The following is a 20,355-nucleotide window of genomic DNA, read 5'->3' on the forward strand; positions in this document are numbered from 1 at the left end:
AACTAAAGGACATACCCAGATTTTTTTTACTTCTTCGTTTTTGTGTTTTTCCTAACCTAACTTAAAGGTGGGTTGCAAAATTAGGACGCTCAGACCCTAAGGAATTTTCCTCTAAAGAAATAAACTGCTCCGGGGCTGGGAAGGTGGCTCAGTGGTAGAGCGCTTGCCTTGCATGCATGAAGCCCTGGGTTCGATTCCTCAGCACCACATAAGCAAAAAAGAAAAAAGCCGGAAGTGGCGCTGTGGCTCAAGTGGTAGAGCGCTAGCCTTGAGCTGAAGAGCTGAGGGACAGCGCCCAGGCCCAGAGTTCAGGCCTCACAACCGACAACAACAACAAAGTAAACCGCTTAAGTCAGTTTAATCATAAAGGTAGATGGTTACTTAAGCTATTGCCTGTCATTTTTTTATAACTCAGTGCAGGCTCCAGCAAATCGTTATAAAGCTAAGGACAACCACCTTGGGCGTGGAAATGGGGTCCTGCAGAAAGGAAAAGGGGAACTTCACAGGGGAATCCACTCAATCACTGAAGATGGGTAGCTGAGGAATGGGTCACCTGCCTTTCCGCTTCAAAACGCCGCAGCCACACCTCACTTTGCTTTCCGGGGTCCGTAACTGGCGTGGTTCCGCCTGCCGGCTTGTGCTTTGCGGCACTCACCGCCTCCAACTTCCGGCATGCATCGGGCGTGAAGATAGAACGTAGACTACATTTCCCGGCGTGCCCTACGTCCCAGCCAGGACGTGCCGGCGCATATAAGAGCCCGAGCTCTGCGGCCGGAGCCTATTGTTAGCCGGAGCCGGGGCGGTTCTGGCCTTCTGCTGCCAGGGGCTCCGGAGTTGTCGGAGCCGCCCGCTCTCCCCCCCCACCCCCCCCCTCCCCGCCTGCCGGCCGGCCGGCCCATTCACCCTCCCTCCCACCCTGCCGCCCTGAGAGCTCCCCGACCGTCGCCGCGGTGCCCGGGACTCGCTCGTTCCTCCGTCCTTCCCTACCCGGGCTGGGGCGACGGCGGCGGCGGCGGCGGGGGTGGCAGAGACCATCACGGGAGGAGGCAGCCGCGGCGGGGCCGGTAATGGGCCTGGGGGTGCGGGGCGGAGGGCGCCGCCTCGTCCTGACTCGGGATCGACCCTCGGGCGGCTGTGGAGGAGCGGTCCGGTTCCGAGCCGGGTGATGGAGGGGTCAGAGATGAGGGAAGCACGGAGCGGAGCGGTCGGGGGGCGGGGAGCGAGGGCGCCGCGGGAAGAGTCAGGAGAGCGAGGGGCACGGAGGTCGCGGGCCCGGAGCTGCGGGGGGCACCTCGAGGGAGACGGATGGGCGGCTCTGGGAGCCGGCAGGCTTGCGGGTGGAGTGGGGAGTGATGTAGGATGGAGGGAAGTGAAGGAAGGGGAGGGGGAATCGGGGAAAATGTGGGAGGAGTGGCTGGGAATTTGTGAGTAGCCGGCAGGAAGGGATGGGGAAGGCTGAGTAGGGGCTGCAGACATTGAAATGAGCGGGAAGGTTAGCAGGAAACAGAGAAATGGGTCGAGAGCTGAAGGGTTTCACCGCTAGTGGTTATTTAAAGGGAACTGGTGACTTGACATGATCCTTCAGCCTCGATTCCTGATGCCTCTCATTTTTTTTTTCTTCTTCTTTTTCTGGCGTTGTGTGTAAAAATGAAAGCATCATTTGCCCTGGTTGCTTAGTTTGATTCCCCACCCCCCGGCCCAAACACGCAGCCGACTGCTATCCATCCATTTTAGTACTGTGGTTTCGATTCATCGTTTTAAAGGGGTTTACAGCGGCAGTGTGACAACACAAACCATTCTTCAGTATGAAATGTTAGAAGTTATCCCCACGACACAACACTGTCCCCTTGTCCTACAGTGTTCAGTTCCCGGTGAAGCCATAGTTCTTTCGGATTTTCTTTTACTGGCTTTCCATCTTGCAGTTCTCCAAAGCCACATTGTTGATGTGTGCCACAATTATAAATGACGGGCTATCCTTGAGAGTTAATGCAGCATCATGTTCTAGTTTTACCTCAAGGATCTTGTGGCCTCCCCACGATGGTAGTTTAGACATGCAGAGCCAAATTCTAACCTTATGTTAGTTGAATGGGCAAATAGGGGGAGGGAGTTTCTTTTAAATACCTAGCTTAAACAGGAGTTTTTCACTTGAGTTATTTGTGAGTTCATGGTCCTGGTGATAAGAGGACATCCAGATGCATGAAAGTTGTAGTATTTGATAATCATCCATACTATAGTATCTTGTAAAAGGGAAACAGGGCATGCTATCATCTTATTCAGGTTCATCATAAAACTTAGTAACAAGCCTGCCTTTCTTTAAACCCCGTTGGGGGGCTGGAAGGTGGCTCAGTGGTAGAGCGCTTGCCTTGCATGCATGAAGCCCTGGGTTCGATTCCTCAGCACCACATAAACAAAAAGGAAAACCCTGCTGGATAGCTGTCACAATCTTATTAGAGATTTGAGTCCCTTGCCCTTTAACGGGAGATTGGGTTCCAGTTCATTGAAAATCCTTTCTCCTGTAAGATGTCTTCCTTCCTTCCTTTTCTTTCTCCCTCCCTCCCTCTCCTCCTCCCTCTGCTTTCCTCCTCCCTCCCCTCCCCTTCCTCCTTCTCCCCCCTTCCTCTCTCTCTTTCTCTTTCTTTTTTTTTGTCGGTTGTAAGGCTTGAACTCTGGGCCTGGGGACTGTCCCTGCACTCTTCAGCTCAAGGCAAGTGCTCTACCTCTTGAACCACAGTCCACTTCCGATTTTCTAGTGGTTTATTGGAGATCAGAGTCTCACGGACTTTTCTGCCCGGGCTGGCTTTGAACCATGATCCTCAGATCTCAGCCTCCTGAGTAGCTATGATTACAGGCGTGAGCCACCGGCGCCCAGCTTCTCTTTCTTTTTATTTGAGACTTTTAATAGGCTTACATTACCTAAACTTTGCATATACATTCTGCTTCCACAGATTTTTTTCCCCCTTGGCTAGTTCTCCTAGTAGTCTTACATGTGCTGATCATTGGTTGGTTGGTTTTGGTAGTTTATAGGAATCTTCTAGGACTGAAGAAACTTAGATCTAGTACTAAAATACACATGTGGCTCAATGGTAGAGTGCTTGCCTTGCATGCATGAGGCCCTGGGTTCGATTCCTAAGCACCACATAAGCAGAAAAAGCTGGAAGTGATGCTGTGGCTCACATGGTAAAGTGATAACCTTGAGCTGAGGAGCTAAGGGATAGCGCCCAGGCCCAGAGTTCAGCCCCCACAACCGCCCCTCCCCCCAAATATACATGCTAGTTGTTTTTGTTGTTGTTGTTATTGTTCTTGTTTTTGTTTTTTTTCTTTGTCGGTCCTGGGGCCTGAACTCTGGGCTTGGGCGCTATTCCCTGGGCTCTTCAGCTCATGGCAAGCGCTCTACCGCTTGAGCCACAGCACCACTTCCAGTTTTCTAGTCGTTAATTAGAGATGAATCTCACAGACTTTTCTTCCCGGGCTGGCTTTGAACCGTGATCCTCAGATCTCAGCTTCCTCAGTAGCTAGGATTACAGGAGTGAGCCACTGGCACCCGGCTATACATGCTAGTGTTGTTTGGTATTAACTGAATGTCTTCTATATATGGTAGATCTGAACTATTTCATATACTCTTGGGAAATCAGCTAGACACTCTTTAAGACTAAAGGCATGTAGTTAGAAAGTATCAACTGATTTTCATTTCACTTAACACTTCAAAGCTTTTACAGAGAGATACATTATTTGAGCAAAAGCCTTTGTTTGAGTTGGTCCTTTTGACAATTAACTGTCAGTTATCAGTACAGAATTCTAGTCTCATCTTTATTTCTCCATGTTATTCTAGCTCAACTTTATTTTAAAGTGCGTAGAGTATAACAGTATCCCTTGAATATAGCATTGATCCTCTACCATTGAATATTTGAGAGAAATGGGAATGATTGGCTTCTATTAAAGATGAGTTTGATGAATTGAAAAGCATGGAATCTATTATAGCTGACACTAGAATAAGAGAAAAAGAAAAAAGATTTCTTCAGGTCACTATGGAAGTGGGTGAGTGGTTTGTTTTTGGTGCCCATAAACAAGTAAAATTTGCATCAAAGAGTTGGCTAAGGAGAGTGGAATTGAAATGTCAACTTATTATATTGGTTGTCAAGGAATGGTAAATGCAATTAAAAATAACTAATGGAATTAATTTCAGAGAAAGTGATGCAGATAGGTCTAGGTAAGGTGAAGAGAGCTAAAGTAGGAGAAAAATTTCCAAAGTACTATCCAAGTTGATTAAATATTTTTTTGCTTGTTTTTGTGGTGCTGAGGGTCTTAAGTCCTCATGTATGTTATACAAGTGCTCTACCATTGAGCTATATCCCCAGCCCTTTCATAACCCATGTAGATCTGATTGTTATCAGCCTAAGGAAATTTTTCTCCTAAGTTTAATATCTTTATCTTTTATCCTACTTCCCTTACTACCTCATCATTGCATAGAGACCATTATTCCAGCTGTAGAGGTAGAGAAAGGCATAGGAAAAAAGACCAGGAGAGATTGAAACAAGTAGTTTATAACCCTTGTTACATTCAAGAGCACAAAAAGTAACCTAAAGAGAAATGATACTTTGAGGACCACTGTGATAGGGTGGTGTAGAATTTTAGTAATAAGATGATTTTGGAACAAACACACATTTAAGTGTGACTCAGTTCAAAGTCAGCTGGCCCGGGCAGGAAAGTCCACTCTTCAATTAACCACCAGAAAGCTGGAAGTGAAGCTATGGCTCAAGTGGTAGAGCACTGGCCTTGAGTGAGAAAAAGCTAAGGGACAGCACCCAAGCCCAGAGTCTAAGCCCCAGGATGGGCACAGACAGACAGACACACACACACAATTTTCAAAGAAACCCCATACCACCAGAAGCAAAGGGACAACTGAGGAAATTAGAGGACTGCACATTTTCTTCTAACCAGAAATCCTTGCATGCTTCCAGGGTGAGAATAAAGCCCCCTTTCTAGTAATTGCTATCAGAGAAAGAACCTATAACTTCATTAAAACTGAAGAAGGATTTAATCCCTTTTTGAGAAAGCAGATTTTCTGCTCATTGATTTCTCATGTGGTTGATAAGGTATTAAGTGAGAAGGAAAAATTAAATTCAGTATCAGCATTTCTCTTTGTTTTCATTGTACTCACGTGTACTCAATTACAAGGGTGTTGCCCTGTGCCTATGCACCCAATAATAGGACAGAATGAGAAATTTGTTAGCCAGCTAAAAATCCTAACCCATAAAATGTCCTTGGCACTCTCCATTCTTACCATGTCCTAAGAATGTGACCTCTGATCAGTAGCCTGAAAAACACAACTCGTATTTTGGATTTATTTTAAAATTTAATTATAATTCTTAGCAAGTGCTTGATTTTTTTTTTCCCCCTCCCTGGCCAAATTTATCTGAGGAATGTGCTTGTCTGAGACTTAGGACGGCTGAAGTCTTTAGGTACATCTGTGACTTGAATACAGAAATTGTCATGATCTGAGTAGACAGATTAGGAATTATGTTCTCTAAAATACTTCTTAGATCTGGTTGACTTTGTAGAACTGATCTAAATTGCTTCCAGGAGACATAGTTTAGAAAAAACAACTCTGTAGCAGGTACTTCTTGCCACTACAGTATATTCTGGGTAGTTGCTCTGCAGTAATGCAGCCCAGTAGTTCTGGGCAGTGTTGTTATTCCTGCTGCATAATTAGCAACTAGTGAGATCATAGTCTGGGGTGATTCTGGCATTACTGAGGCAAAGCAAAGGAGGCTTCTTCATACCTCATCACATGCGGCTTTGGTCTGCACAGCATTCCTCTTGGGCAGATTTGTGTCCTCCTGTAACTCAAGTCCAAAGACAGAGGAGAAAGACTTGAACCTGGGAAATGAGCTTTCAGATTTCCTTGTTGCATGATAGCATGTTGAAACACTGTCTGCCATATTGCTGTAAACAGTAAATTATCCGTTCTTTTACTATTTTTTTTTTACTGTTTCCTTTTAAAAGGGCAGAAATTATAAAGCTATGTTTCTCTCACATTGACGATGATGATGATGATGATGATGATGATGATGATGCCAGGCCAGTGTGAGATTGTGAAAGATTTTTTTTAATTTTTTAAATTTGTAGTGCTGGGAATTGAACCCAGTGCCTTGTGTATGCTAGGCAAGCATTCTACTACTGTGGTACAACCCCAAGTCCCAGTTTCTTGTTTTTTGTTTTTGACAGTCGTGGGGCTTGAACTCTGGACTTGGGCGCTGTCCTTGAGCTCTTCAGCTCAAGGCTAGTGCTCTATCACTTGAGCCACAGCACCACTTCCGATTTTCTAGTGGTTTATTGGAGATAAGAGTCTCAGAGACTTTTCCTGCCCGGGCTGGCTTTGAACCACCACCCTCAGATCTCAGCCTCCTGAGTAGCTAGGATTACAGGCCACCAGCCAGCACCTTACTCAGTTTCTGGGTTTTGAAGCTAGTGTAGATTCTAATCTTGAATCCTTTTCTTTAGTACTACATTTGCCCTTTTGAGGACCCTGGTGAGACTCTTCACACTTGTGAAGATCTGGGTCAAGGGTTTTCCTGACTGTGGATGCCCTTTAAAAAATTAAAAGCTTGAAGCAATATTTCCCAAAGTGTATTCCAGAGATTATCTGCCCCCTCACATACTTTGGAAACAGTAGGTTCCACAATCAGGTTTGTGAAACTGCTTTCTGGGTTTTCTCCCAGCGTTCACCATGCTCATTAGTATATTAAAAGCCTCTAAGCGGTTCTGCTCTAAGCAGTTTTCTAAACTGATTATTATGACATAGCAGTCCTATTTTTGTGTAAAAGCTATTAATATCCATGTAACTAGTGTATTTAAGATACATACTTTGGGGAATGCCAAGCTATATTATCACTAGGAAAAATAATTGGGTCTAACTTATGTTTAGGCAAAGCCTAATTCTGCCTTCGATCCCCGGCTCCTCCAATTGGGCCCTTGGAGAGCTCTCCTGTGTAACTAGAACAGTGTCTGTTAGTCTGGGCTAAAGATGCCTAAGCCCAGCTGGATTTGAACCCTAGGCCTTCCCTCCAAAAGGAAGAGAGCTGTGGCTACTCATATCATTATTATAAGAGGGATTGGGACTGGAGGGGCTGAAGGGAGAGTAGGAAAATGTTGGCTGGAATCAGTAGAGAAACCAGATGTTGGTGCTGGGTCAAATGCGTTTTCTTCAGTTTGAGAGCTGTGTGTGTAGACTTAGAAAGGGGTCCTGTCTTAGGACAGGAATGGTGACACCTTTTTTCCCTTGGGCAGAATCCTAATGCATCTGGTTAACTGGTGGTGAGCAGGAGCTTTGGAACCAGCGCGGTAGGCTCCACAAGGAAACCCTCTGAAACCCAATGGATGCATTCACGGGCTCTGGTCTCAAGAGGAAGTTTGATGATGTGGATGTGGGCTCCTCAGTTTCCAACTCCGACGATGAGATCTCCAGCAGTGACAGTGCTGACAGCTGTGACAGCCTCAATCCTCCCACAACCACCAGCTTCACACGTGAGTGAGCCATTCCTCCCTGCTTGGCCCCCCACATTCCCCAAGCAGAGAGTCATTACAGCTTGAGACTGCTTCTGTCCAGTTGAGGATTTGCCCAGGTCATCTTTTCTTGCTCTTGGAATACCTCATCGCTCCAAGAGCATAGACTAAAGTGTGACTTACTCCAGCTGATTTTAAGTACATCATGGTTTGTGGGTTCCTAGAATGGGAGTTCAGACGTTCATCCTTTTCCCCGACAAACCCCCCTAGAATTTCAGGAAATATTGCTGTAGCAGGACACAAGTGCTACTGACTAGACAGCTGGGCTACCTCTAGATTTCTTCATTTTATAGTTCAAATAGTTCTTTGGCATTTTAAATATGATGACAGGCCAGGCACCAGTGGCTCACACCTGTAGTCCTAGCTAATCAGGAGGCTGAGATCTGAGGATCCTAGTTTGAAGCTACCTGGGTAGGAATGTCCGTGAGACTCTTATCTCCCAATTAACCACCAAAAAGCCAGAAGTGAAGCTGTGGCTTAAGTGGTAGAGCACCAGCCTTGAGCAAAAAAGCTAAGGGACAGTGCCTAAGCCCTGAGTTAAAGCCAAAGTACCATGCACACACACACACACACACACAAAGAAATTCTGGTCTTATTTTGCCCAAATCTGACCCACTACCTTTTTTTTTTTGGGGGGTCCAGTCGTTGGGCCTGAACTCTGAGCCTGGGCACTATCCCTCATCTCTTCAGCTCAAGGCTAGCGCTGTACCACTTGAGCCAGAGCGCCACTTCCGGCTTTTTTCTTTTTGCTTATGTGGTGCTGCGGAATTGAACCCAGAGCCTCAGGCATGCAAGGCAAGCGGTCTACCACTGAGCCACCTTCCCAGCCCCCACTACCTATTTTTATAAATAAACTTTTATTGGAATACAGTCACACCATTGTCTGTGATTGCTTTCATGCTATAACAGTAGACTATCTAGATGACTATAGGGGGTTGGGGTGGGAGTATTATCTTCTCTGTATGTCTGTCTATATTGTCCACTATAATTTAATGTCATGATAAAAACGTTCCTTATCTACCTTGTCCATTGGTAGCCATTAGCTGTATGTGGCCCATGAGCACTTGAAATATTGTCAGTGTAACTGAGGAGCTGAATTTTTAAATCTTCGTAATTTTAATTAAATTGCCTCATGTAACTAGTGAAGCTATTGATTGTTACATCCTGAAAAGATTACCTAGCTGTCCTCTTCCCAGTTGCTGTCTAAAAATAGATTTTTGTGGCCATCTATTTAGATGAAGTTAGTCTTGAGGCAGTGGTATGAACCAGCTGAGTTCAAGGACCCTACCAACTGTGCATTTATGATTTGAAAAAACTAGAAAGTTCTGTAGGGACAGGCAACACAAACGTGGGAAAGAGTTTAAGGGCCTCATGCTTAAGAAAGGGGGAGGGCCCTCAACAGGCCATGTCTGAGTTATTGACCTTGTCTCTGCTCCTTTCAGCCACATCCATCCTGAAGCGGCAGAAACAGCTACGGAGGAAGAATGTGCGCTTTGACCAGGTGACTGTATACTACTTTGCCAGGCGCCAGGGTTTCACCAGTGTGCCCAGCCAGGGCGGTAGCTCTCTGGGCATGGCCCAGCGCCATAACTCTGTACGCAGCTACACACTCTGTGAGTTTGCACAAGAACAGGAGGTGAACCATCGAGAGATTCTTCGTGAGCACCTGAAGGAGGAGAAACTCCATGCCAAGAAAATGAAGGTGATTAAGGAGTCTGGTACTTTCCCTATGCCTCAGCAAAGTGGGAAAGGCCCATTTATATGTTTATATGTATGCATGCATATTTTTTTTTTTTGAGACAGTCTCATTGTAGCCCAGGCTGGGTTGGAACTAGCCATTTATATATATGAGAAGGTGGTTTCCAATTCACATTTCTCCTGCTTCAAACTCCTAGGTGTTAAGTTACATACAGGGTTGTGTTGCCATGCTGGGCTACCCGTTGTTTTTTGTTGTTAATACACAACAATACTGATACTGGGGCTTAAACTCGGGGCCTTTCACCGCTCTTGCTTGGCTTTTTCACTCAGGGCTGGCACTCTGCACTTGAGCCATACCTCCAATTCCTGTCCATTTATTTATTTTAAATTTATTCTTGGTACTTAGAGATTTCACCTCTTTGGAATAAGTGTCAGATCTGCAGTCAAATCTCAGTCTGAGCCTCTGAGCCTTTCTTGTCATCTTTTAGAGGATTTCTGTTAGAGATAGCAAAATGCCTTCCCCTGCTTATCCACTATCCTTGCAACATTTTTTTTTTGCTGGTTCTGGGGCTTGAATTTAGTGCCTAAGCTCTATCCCTGAGCTCTTTTGCTCAAGGCTAGCATTTTCCCACTTGTGCCAAGTGCCGCTTCCTGCCTTTTGTGTGTATGTGTGCTTAATTGGAGCTGAGAGTCTCAGACTTTCTTGCCGGGGCTGGCTTTGAACTGCGGTCCTCAATTCTCAGCCTCTTGAGTAGCTAGGATTACAAGCATTAGACAAGCATGAGCCACTAGTTCCAGGCCAGCCTTTTTTTTTTTTTCCTCAGTTGTGGGTCTGGGCACTGTCCCTGAGCCTCTTTGTGTTCAAGACTTAGTGCTCTACCACTTGAGCCACAGTACCACTTCAGTTTTTTGAGTGGTTAATTAGAGATAATAGTCTTACAGGGACTTTTCTGCCTGGGCTGGCTTTGAATCACAATCCTTAGATACTTAGACCTCAGTCTCCCCAATAGTTACCATTACAGGCAACAATTTTTTTAAAAAAAATCTTAAAATGGCCCGGTACTGGTGGCTCGGCTCATACCCGTAATCCTAGCTACTCAGGGGCTGAGATCTGAAGATCATGGTTCCAAGCCATCCCAGGCAGAAAAGTCCATGAGACTCTTATCTCCAATTAATCACAGAAAAAGCCATAAGTGGTGCTGTGGCTCAAGTGGTAGAGTGCTAGCCTTGCGCAAAAGCAGCCTAGAGACAGTGCCCAGGCCGAGTTCTGCCCCAGGACCAGCAAAAAAAAAAAACCCACAAAACACTTAAAATGTGAATGCCTGAAATATTTTAAGTCTGTCACCATGGACACCCAAAGAAGTGGGTGCCCCCCCCCCAAAATACTGTTTCTTTTGTTGGTTTTTTTTCCCCTAGTACAGGGGTTTGAACTAGGGACTCACACTTAGTAGACAGGTTTTGCTGATTAAGCCACACCTTTAGACTTTGTTGTTGTTGTTTTTGCTTAGTTCTTTTTCAGGTAGGATCTTTTGTTTTTGGATGAGGCCAGCCTCCAAACACAATATCCTACCTATGCCACCTCCTGCCTACGCCTCTCATGTTGCTGGCATCATAGGGGCATGCCTTCATGCCTGGCATATTGATTGAGATAGGGGTCTCACAGTTGGCCTGAGCTGGCCTTGAACTTCAGTCCACCTGATTTTTGCCTCCTCGAGTAGCTGGGATTATAGGAATGATTATAAGGAGTGAACTATTGTGCTTTACAAGAAGCACAGTTTTAAATATTTTGTCAAAAAATTATATCTTTCCTCAGTGCTGATTTAGGATTTTTTCACCTTCTCTGAAAGGGGGCCTGTTGTTTCTGTGACCCTAGATGATTGATAATCTTCCTGGTGCAAACAACATTATTACATATTTACTTAGATTTGGATAATACAGTGCATACTATCTGATAAAGCACCAACTCTTCAGCTTAGGAGAAGACTTATTACAGATAGCTCTTTTTAGCCATTTATTTGCTATCTTCACCCAGTTTGCCATTCCATGACTATCATTTCTATAAGTCTCCTAGACCCCAGGACTGGAGGTACAGTTCAGGGGTAGAACACTCACCTATTGTATGAATCCATGGGTTCCATTCCCAACACAGAAAAACAAAACAAAAAACGTGGGTTCGTTTTAGTCCAAAGCATGCTGGCTGCATTATTTCCAGGGTCATAGGTGAAATTCACCAAGAGTGAGGTACAGAACTGGTGGAAGAGAATTTAGGCTTACAAGATCCCATGCCTTTCCCTCTGAGAACTGTCAGCCTGCCCTTAAAGCCTTGCACCTGTTTCTCTAACTGGAATGACATTCAGCCTTGCCTTTCTTCTGAGGAATTCCATCACCAACTTTGTCACCTTCTTGCTGCTATAGCAACAGCTGGGCAAATAACTCTTTTCATCAGTTCTAATGAAGGCATTCTTTTCTTTCCCTAAAAAACAATCCCTCCCTCCTAAATCTGGTAGAAGAGTCATTTTTCTAAACAGGTTACCATCCTGTTGTGACCCGCTTGTAGGAATTCTAGAGGTAATGCCAGACAAACTCAAGACTGAAATTTAAATTCCTACTTAGAGTGTTCAGTGAGTATAGCAGTGCTGGTGTCTGGTACGTCTTGATGCTAGATGTATTATTGTACTTGACCCTTTCCAGGTTGTTTATTCTCTTCTCCCCGCCCCCCCCCCCCCATCTTTAATGGTGTATAAGGAAGGCAGCTGGCCCACATACACACATGCATTCTGAATCTCTCAAATACCATCTAATGTTTGTTTTCCTTTGGACTATTCCATTTACCTCTTGGTAGTTACTTCATTTTCCATTATATGTAAGTTTTCTCAATTTTTTTTTTGAGGGGGTACTTGAACTCAGAGGCTGGGCACTTTCTCTGAGCATTTGTGCTCAAAGCTAGTGCTCTACCACTTGAGCCACAGCTCCACTTCCAGCTTTTGGGGTGATTAACTAGAGATAAAGGGTCTTTTCTGCCTAGGCCGGCTTTGAACTGCAATCCTCAGATCTCAGCCTCCTCAGTTAGGTATGATCCACTGGTGCCCATCTTTTTTTCCTCAATATTTTATTAGTCCTGGAGGTTGAACCTACAACCTTAAGCAGGCCAGCAAGTACATACCACTTGAGCTGTGTTCCCTGCTAATATTTTAGTTTTGTCATGTTTATATTTTGCTGTTTTATCCATATAGAATTCATTCTGTTTTCCCAGAAATTTCCCCCAAAATTTATTCTTTTCCTAAAGAATAATCACACATTGCAATACCATTCAGTGACTAGAAAACTTGTCACTAATTTGAAATGCCACTTCTACCACAAATTCTATTACATGCATTATTTCTATTGTATTTCTAACCTCCCTGCCTTGAGATTCTAATGGGAGGAGGGAGAGTGCTTGGGAGACAGCCAGTTCTAATGATATAGGTCCAAACCCTAAGGTTTTCAGAAAGGTACCTTGGCCTACCTGGTATAAAAGTAATAGACTGGAAAGCCCCTAGAAGCCCTACTTTGCTTTGCATTTCTCAACCAGTCCTCCCTACCCCCAGGAAAAAGAAAAAAAAAAAACAACAGGTATGTGATTTACTACTTAGGTCTGTTGCATCACCTTTCTCCCAGGAGTTCTTTCCTAGCACTAGGCTTATTGTCTGATGAAATAAACCAAACACTTCAGTCACTAGGCTTTCATTCTGCTAGCAGCTTCCAGAGCCCTAGGGACTGTGAGGCCTCATTTTCTTGGATTCTCTAGTGAGTTTGCAGAACTCTTTCAGACACAGATTGTCTTCAGCCTGTCCTTTCACAGAGATTCCCTTTCCTGCTCTCTGTCCATCTCAACCCAGAACACCCAGATTCCTGCCCAGATTAGTATACTCAATATTATTTATGCCACTCTTCCTTATATAGACCTTTCTTTTGAAGTCACATTAAAAAAAAATTAGAAAGGACAGAGAATGCATTTCTTCTGGGATAGAAGTAAGGGCTTTCTTTGATAGCTGTTAATCAGCCTTTTTTCCCTTCATCTGACTTATGAAAGGCAGCTCTTCTGCACACACAAATAATTGTTCACATTATGGAATATACTGTAATGTACCTTTTTACCCTGAAGGTAGATTTTTGGGTTTGTAAGGTACAAGCTGAAGGATGTTTTACCAGGTTATCTGTATATCCCTTAAATACCTGTTGATATACCTTCCTTCCTCCACACACACACCCCTTTCCTCCCCCCCATTGTTATCAAGCAGGCAGGCTGAGAGTATTGGTGGGGGATGTTTGTGAGCAACTTCCTGCCAAGAGAGAAGGTGAAATATGGTTATAAAATTTTCTTCAGACAGTATTATGCTTTGTTACACAGACTACCTGCCTTAGCCTCCTAAATAGCTGGGATTACAGGCATGTACCACCACACCCACTGAGAAACTTGGACCCAGAAAGGCAATGTCTCACCTGTTGATGGGGTGACTTTAGAGCAGCCTACGATTCCTATCCTTCTGCTCTAGTTTTACCACTTAATCTGTGCTGTCCAGTTTGGTGGTTTAGTCATGGAGACTAGTGGCTAAAAGAAAATTAAAAACTTAGAATTTTGTTTCTCAGCCCTCACATCTCTCTGTGGAACAGAGCCTTTCTTCCCATGATGGCAGCAATTCAACACATAGTGTTGCTGTCTGATCATTGTGAGCAGGCTTGTGTTAACGCTCTGTAGGTTGACCTTTCCTATCTCTTGGCAGCTGACCAAGAATGGGACAGTAGAGTCAGTGGAGGCTGATGGCCTGACCCTGGATGACGTCTCAGATGAAGATATTGATGTGGAAAATGTGGAAGTGGATGATTACTTCTTCCTTCAGCCTCTGCCCACCAAACGTCGACGGGCCCTGCTGAGGGCTTCTGGGGTCCACCGAATTGATGCTGAAGAGAAACAAGAACTTCGAGCCATCCGGCTGTCTCGAGAAGAGTGTGGATGTGACTGTCGGCTGTATTGTGACCCAGAAGCATGTGCCTGTAGCCAGGCTGGGATTAAATGCCAGGTCAGTCAGAGTCAGCCTGAGATGATCTACACCAAGTCCAGGGGGTTGTGGTGGGGGTGCTGGTAAAGATGGAAGGCTGTCCATCCCAGGATGGGGGCCCCACGGCTATGAACGTACTTGGGTTCCTCAGCCTTCCTCAGCCAACAAAGGAAACAAGCATGACAGGATTCTTAAGTTGTGGAGGTGCCTCTTACCTTTTATGTTTCCTACCTCAGAGGGGATAAGCAGCGCTGTTAGCAAAGGGAAGATCAGAGGTGTGTATGGTTACTTTAGTAACTGTGCTTGAATTCTGACTGCTTCCTCAAGATAAAAGGAAGCAGGGACCTGTGGAGGGGTCTACCTGCAAATACAACACCTGGACTCCAACTTTGTAAGAGTCAAAAATGGCTTGGAGATCCTATAATTCAAGATCAGCTGGCAGAATTTAAAGCCTCAGTTTCTGGAGGGGAAGGGTCATTCCTATGTCAGCGTTCTGACAAAAGACTTTGGAAGATACATTTTAGTGAAAAGCATTACTACTATCCCAAATAATGAAATTTATCTGCATCATGTATCTCTAGACTGTGGATGCTGAGTCCTTATTGAACTTTTCCTAACCAACCTTTTGTTATTTTTAGCTGTAGCAGATCTGGCTAAATACTTCTTCTCAGACTCAAGTATCATACTGAATCTGTCAATTCACAGAACAGTCCTAAGAATTAGTGGGACTGGAATTGGATTTGTGGCTCAAGTGGTAGAACACCAGCCTTGAGTGAAAAAGCCAAGTGAGAGTATGAGGGCCTGAATATAAGCCCTAGTACCAACACACACACACACACACACACACACACACACACACACAGTCGGTGGGACTGGAGTAGTATTCCTATAAGTTCATACTGTAGGAAGACATTTGTGTTATTTCTCTGTGCTTTTTGCTTCCTTGTGTTTTTAATTTTTAACTTTTTAACTATTGGTATGTGTGTGTATGTATTTTTCCTTTGGGGTGCAAAGGGATTTAGGGAGACAGAAAGCATCTCTTTTTCAGGTAGCTGTGTAGACTGTGAGTTAATCTTGTGACTGCTCCAGAACTAAACTGGGCAGCCTTCAGGGAAGGGAAGCAGGTAGAGAAAAGCTGGCCATTATTTGTTTGAACCTCATCTCATGCCCTAGCAAACTAAGGCACCTTTGTTTAGTTTCTCTAAAATGTCTTTATTGCTTTGGACTAGCGAGATCTTCCATTTAGTGTTGCCACTGTAGAAGGCTGTAGGCCTGGGCCCAGCCATTTAGTGTTTGTAAACCAGGTAAGTTCTGGAAGTTCCCAAGGCAAGTTGCATTTCTTCCACTTTTGGATTTGTCAGTATTCAAAGATGTATCTCTGGGCTTTCTAACTGGAAGGAGCCTCTAATGTGATTTTTGTGGACGCCTTACTTAAAAGAGGAAATAAAGCCCTGGGGAGAAATAATCTACTCTCTTGAGGTCACACCGATAATTAATGGCTGAGCAGGAGTTGAAGCACATGTGGTCTGAAAAGTCCCATTTCAACTGTTAGCTTGGGCTTGCATGTCATGTGTGGGCCCCATTGCTGCTTTAACTGTAATAAGGCATCAAATCAGTTTGCCAACTGATGTCTCCTATCTCCCCTGCTGGATCTGTCCATCTCCTCTGGCCTCAACCTCTTTGTGCCTCCTATAGGTGGATCGCATGTCCTTTCCATGCGGCTGCTCCAGGGATGGCTGTGGAAACATGGCTGGGCGCATAGAGTTTAATCCAATCCGTGTGCGGACTCATTACCTCCACACCATCATGAAGCTGGAGCTAGAGAGCAAGCGGCAGGTGAGTCGCCCAGCAGCCCCTGAGGAGGAGCCCTCACCCACGGCCAGCTGCAGCCTGACAGGAGCTCAGGGCTCAGAGACTCAGGACTTCCAGGAGTTCATCGCTGAGAATGAGACTGCAGTGATGCACCTGCAGAGTGCGGAGGAACTGGAGCGGCTCAAGGCTGAGGAAGACTCTAGTGGTTCCAGTGCCAGCCTGGACTCAAGCATTGAGAGCCTGGGCGTGTGCATCCTGGAAGAGCCCCTGGCTGTGCCTGAAGAGCTGTGCCCAGGCCTCACGGCCCCCATTCTCATCCAGGCTCAGCTGCCCCCCGGCTCCTCTGTTCTATGTTTTGCTGAGAACTCGGACCACCCATCTGCCTCGACGGTGAACAACCCATCCTACTTGAACAGTGGGCCCCTGGTCTACTACCAGGTGGAGCAGAGGCCAGTCCTAGGAGTAAAAGGAGAGCCTGATATCGAAGAAGGCACAGCCTCTTTCCCCAAGGAGAAGGATGTGAGTGTCTTCTCCCTCCCTGTTACCTCACTGGTGGCTTGCAGCCCCACAGACCCAGCTGCCCTCTGTAAGTCAGATGTAGGGAAAGCACCCACCCTAGATGCGCTATTACCTGACGACTGTGACCCCGAGGAGCCTGAGAACGAAGACTTCTGCCCCTCCTGGTCCCCCTCAAGCCTCCCTTTCCGCACAGACAATGAAGAGGGCTGTGGGGTAGAGCAGAGCTCCCAGCAGAATGAGGACCGGCCACCTGAAGAGTCTGCCCTAGAACTCCCTCTGGCAGTGTGACATGGGTGCACCGTACTGCCTCTTGCCCGTTCTCTATTTATTCCCTTATTTTATCTAACGCCATTTCGAAACAAGACTAGAAGCAGCTGCTGCTCCCATGTTATTTTATTGGGGTCTTTGGGGAAACTGGATGGGAAAGGATTGTTTGTACAAGTATTTTTTAAAATGGAAACAATACCAGGAGCGGCCCCATCTTGATCTGGGGAGTCTTAGAAGAGGCTGCACAGTGCCCAGTACTAAACTTTCTGGGCCATCAAAGCAAAGATGTAGGATCTCACAGGAGTAGCTGGGTAACTCAAGCTGCTGTTCCTCACATAGGGACCAGAACACAAGAATTTGCCTGGCAGAGCCCCTTCTCACCTGGGCTTCAGGCAGGGACAAGCTCATTTCTCTCAGTGGTTATTCTGACATCCCATCTTGGTGTATCATAATCATACACCTGGAAAGGTCACCTGGTTGAATCTACAGAGAGGGTGGAAGGGTCTTGCTTTCTCTACAAACCTCCAGGATGTCTAAAATTTTAACTCGTCTTCCCCTGAACCTATTTGGTAAATAAGTTAATATTTAACATGTTTGGTGTTTTCTGACCTGCTCCCCACACTGGGGATTCCTGGTCTATAACTTGAATTGTTTCTTTCACATGTTTTTAGATACTAGAGTTAAATTTGTCTGTCTTCTTTCCTCCATCCTTTGACTGAAAAGAAAAAAAAAAAAAATATTGGCCAGGTGTGTGGTTTGAAGAACCTGAGGCTTCTGCATGTATCTAATGCTATCTGGGCCAAGCAGCTTCAGGTGAGGCTCACCCGTCCATCCCATAGAGCATTAACTATGTCCAAAGGAGGCCACAGGAATAGCCTACCATATGGAAAGATGACTTTACTGTTGTCATATCCGCTTTTTTATCAGCTCCCCACCCTCGGGGAGATTGGAGCTTTAAGTGGAATATAAGATGTGGCAATCTAAGGTCATCAACTCATTTTTGTTTTATGTTTTTCTTCTACTCCTTGTCCTTCTTGGATATATACAGGGTTAGAGTTCTTACACTATTCCAGTTCAACACTAAGAACTGCAGATGTTTATCAGATACCTTCATCTGGATGATTTATAAAAGTTGGAAGCCAAATCAATTCTTAAAGGCTATATACAGTTTCCAGGTTCCACTGAATTCAATATCTAATTGTATTTAAAATGTATAGAATAATACAACTCGAATTCAGACCTTGCCTCCATCAGTTCTTACTCATCTCATGTTCAGCTTATGTTTCACAGTCTCCATTGAACAACATTGATTTCTTTATTGGCAATGATACCTTTGCCTCTTTTACAATGAAGGCAGCAGGGAACGAACACTACTGGTTCTCTAGTATCTTTATACCAAGCTTCATTTCTGGCAAATGAAGCATGGTATAAATTTCATTTCAGAAAAGAAAAAAGTAATGCCTTTTTTTTTTTGGTGGGATAGGGGGAGATAGTAAGGTCCTGGTGTCTTAGAGCCAACTTCATGTATGTGGTGGCAGTACTCCACCTATATGATCTCTAAACTCAGCCTGAAGGGCATTCACTCAAGACAGGTATAGGTTTTAACTACTTCTGCCTTTCCTGTTCTTTCCTGGTTTTGTCTGGCTTTATGTTTAGAGGAGAGTCCTTCAATACACACAGATCCTTATCTCTCCCTTTTTTGTGAGCCTTTGGCTCACAAAATTTAGTCCCTGGGATGTAGATGATATTCCCACGTAGACTAGAACTGCCAAACACAAGTCTGAAGTTTAACTGGGAATGCAACTCAAAGAAGAAAATAATCAAAGTTTGTTTAAAGGAGTGCTCTGCACATTCCCTCCTTAGAAAGGTTACAACTTAATTTAGGACATGGATTCCAGTTACATATTAAGAAATACATTAGCCTTTGGAGTCATGAATTAAAATGTGTAATTATTAAACTCATTGCCAACCCCTAATGTGTTTGATATTCCCGCAAAGCTATAGTTTCTTAATCTAAGTCCATTCCTTCATTAACTATAATTCTGACTCAAACTGACCCCAAACTTCTGAATACTAAACATTTAGCATTTATTTAGCATTTAACATTTATTGTCAAGCAAAAGGCCTTTTCTACAACCTAAGTCCATCTCATTTCTGGTGCTATCTGAGTTGGACAACGTTATAGCTCATGGTTGCTAGCAAAGCAAGGCCCTGATTATAGAAGCAGATTGCTTCAGTCCCACTCATCTAAGCCTAGATGAAAGAAATGACTCATGACCACAACTCTGTTATTTTCCAGTTCCTTTCTCACACACTGTACCCAGGTAGTATTTTTAATGTGAATCCAAAGCTTGTCTGGTTCTCTGAAAACAATTTCCCCTTTAGGTTCTTTACATTGTGATAATGCTGTATTTAAAGAGAATATTTAAATGTAATATTAAACAAATATTCAAAAGAATGGTGTGTTGTTGTTATCTTAGCAGACTGCAAGTAGTTACTTGTTAGAGAAAGGCTTTTATGGCTTTGTATATAAAACTAATTAGGTCAGTCAAGAAATAGTGTTAACAAGAGAAATACTTTGTGATGGAAATGGAGAATATTCTATTTGAAATACCACAAGCCTGTCTTGCCGCAGAGGTCCTATGTACCTCTTTAGTGGAAGGAAGCCTTGCTCCTGCCCTGTTACATCTTCGCCCTTTGTAGTCTCATTTCTCTCCATTCCTAGTTATCACTTTAAAATGTCCACTAGAAGATCAACTCAAATCAGCTCCTTCAAAACTTCCATCCCATGAGAAGGTTCTACTTCAATCAATTAAATCCACATTCATTAGATTATGTCAGTCTTGTAAAAGGAGCCTTAGAAAAGTGATTAGGTTGTACAAGAATAATTTCCATCAGCATATTTCAGGCAGTCTTGGGTTCAAACAGTGCTTCATGCATTTATAGTAAGTTATTACAGAACTACAGGTCATAGATGTACACATAAAAGCTAAACATAACTTACTATCTTAATGCCGATCTCTCCTGGTCTCCCAGGGCTGGGTAGTACCTTCACCAGTTTTGACCTATGGCCCAAAGGAGACAGCCACTGTCGGTTATAGTTGGGTTTCTGCAACAGTGGAGGTAGCAAGTAATTTAAGATCCATGGGGACTGTGTAACAGCCCTTAAGACAATAGGGGCTGAAGGCTGTAAACACTGGAGAAGAGACCAGTCAGCACTTCCTTTACAATGTTCCCTTAAGTTATTCCTTTAAAAAAAAAAAAAAAAGTGAAGGTATTTGAAAGGGAGTGGTTAGTCCATGCCAGTAAGGACAAAAGAAAAAAATCCCATTTTTGGTCATAGCAGGATAGAAGAGAGCACTCAAAAATACAAGGATTTTTATGCTCCAGTCTAAGTGCAATTCTGATCAGCTAGGAATCCTGTGGGGGAAAACAGCTATGAAAAACATGGCAGTGA

The 20,355-nt window shown here is 44.4% G+C and overlaps 1 protein-coding gene across 2 annotated transcripts; it reads left to right on the forward strand.

The window, feature by feature from the left end:
* Positions 1 to 894: 894 nt before the first annotated feature.
* On the forward strand, positions 895 to 20,210 carry Csrnp2 (cysteine and serine rich nuclear protein 2). 2 transcript variants are annotated; one of them, XM_042668815.1, is made up of 5 exons: positions 895 to 1,064; positions 7,288 to 7,524; positions 9,006 to 9,265; positions 14,025 to 14,321; positions 15,996 to 20,210. In XM_042668815.1, the coding sequence occupies exons 2-5, from the start codon at positions 7,374 to 7,376 to the stop codon at positions 16,917 to 16,919; spliced, it is 1,632 nt and encodes a 543-aa protein (XP_042524749.1). In that variant the 5' UTR covers positions 895 to 1,064; positions 7,288 to 7,373; the 3' UTR covers positions 16,920 to 20,210. The 2 variants fall into 2 exon arrangements, with proteins under 2 accessions (XP_042524749.1, XP_042524750.1); XM_042668816.1 differs by lacking the exon at positions 895 to 1,064 and adding an exon at positions 1,118 to 1,173.
* Positions 20,211 to 20,355: the final 145 nt, after the last annotated feature.

The sequence above is a fragment of the Dipodomys spectabilis genome, unplaced genomic scaffold (genome assembly GCF_019054845.1).
Source record: "Dipodomys spectabilis isolate Male_0828 unplaced genomic scaffold, ASM1905484v1 ptg000477l, whole genome shotgun sequence".
Classification (NCBI taxonomy): Eukaryota; Metazoa; Chordata; class Mammalia; order Rodentia; family Heteromyidae; genus Dipodomys; species Dipodomys spectabilis.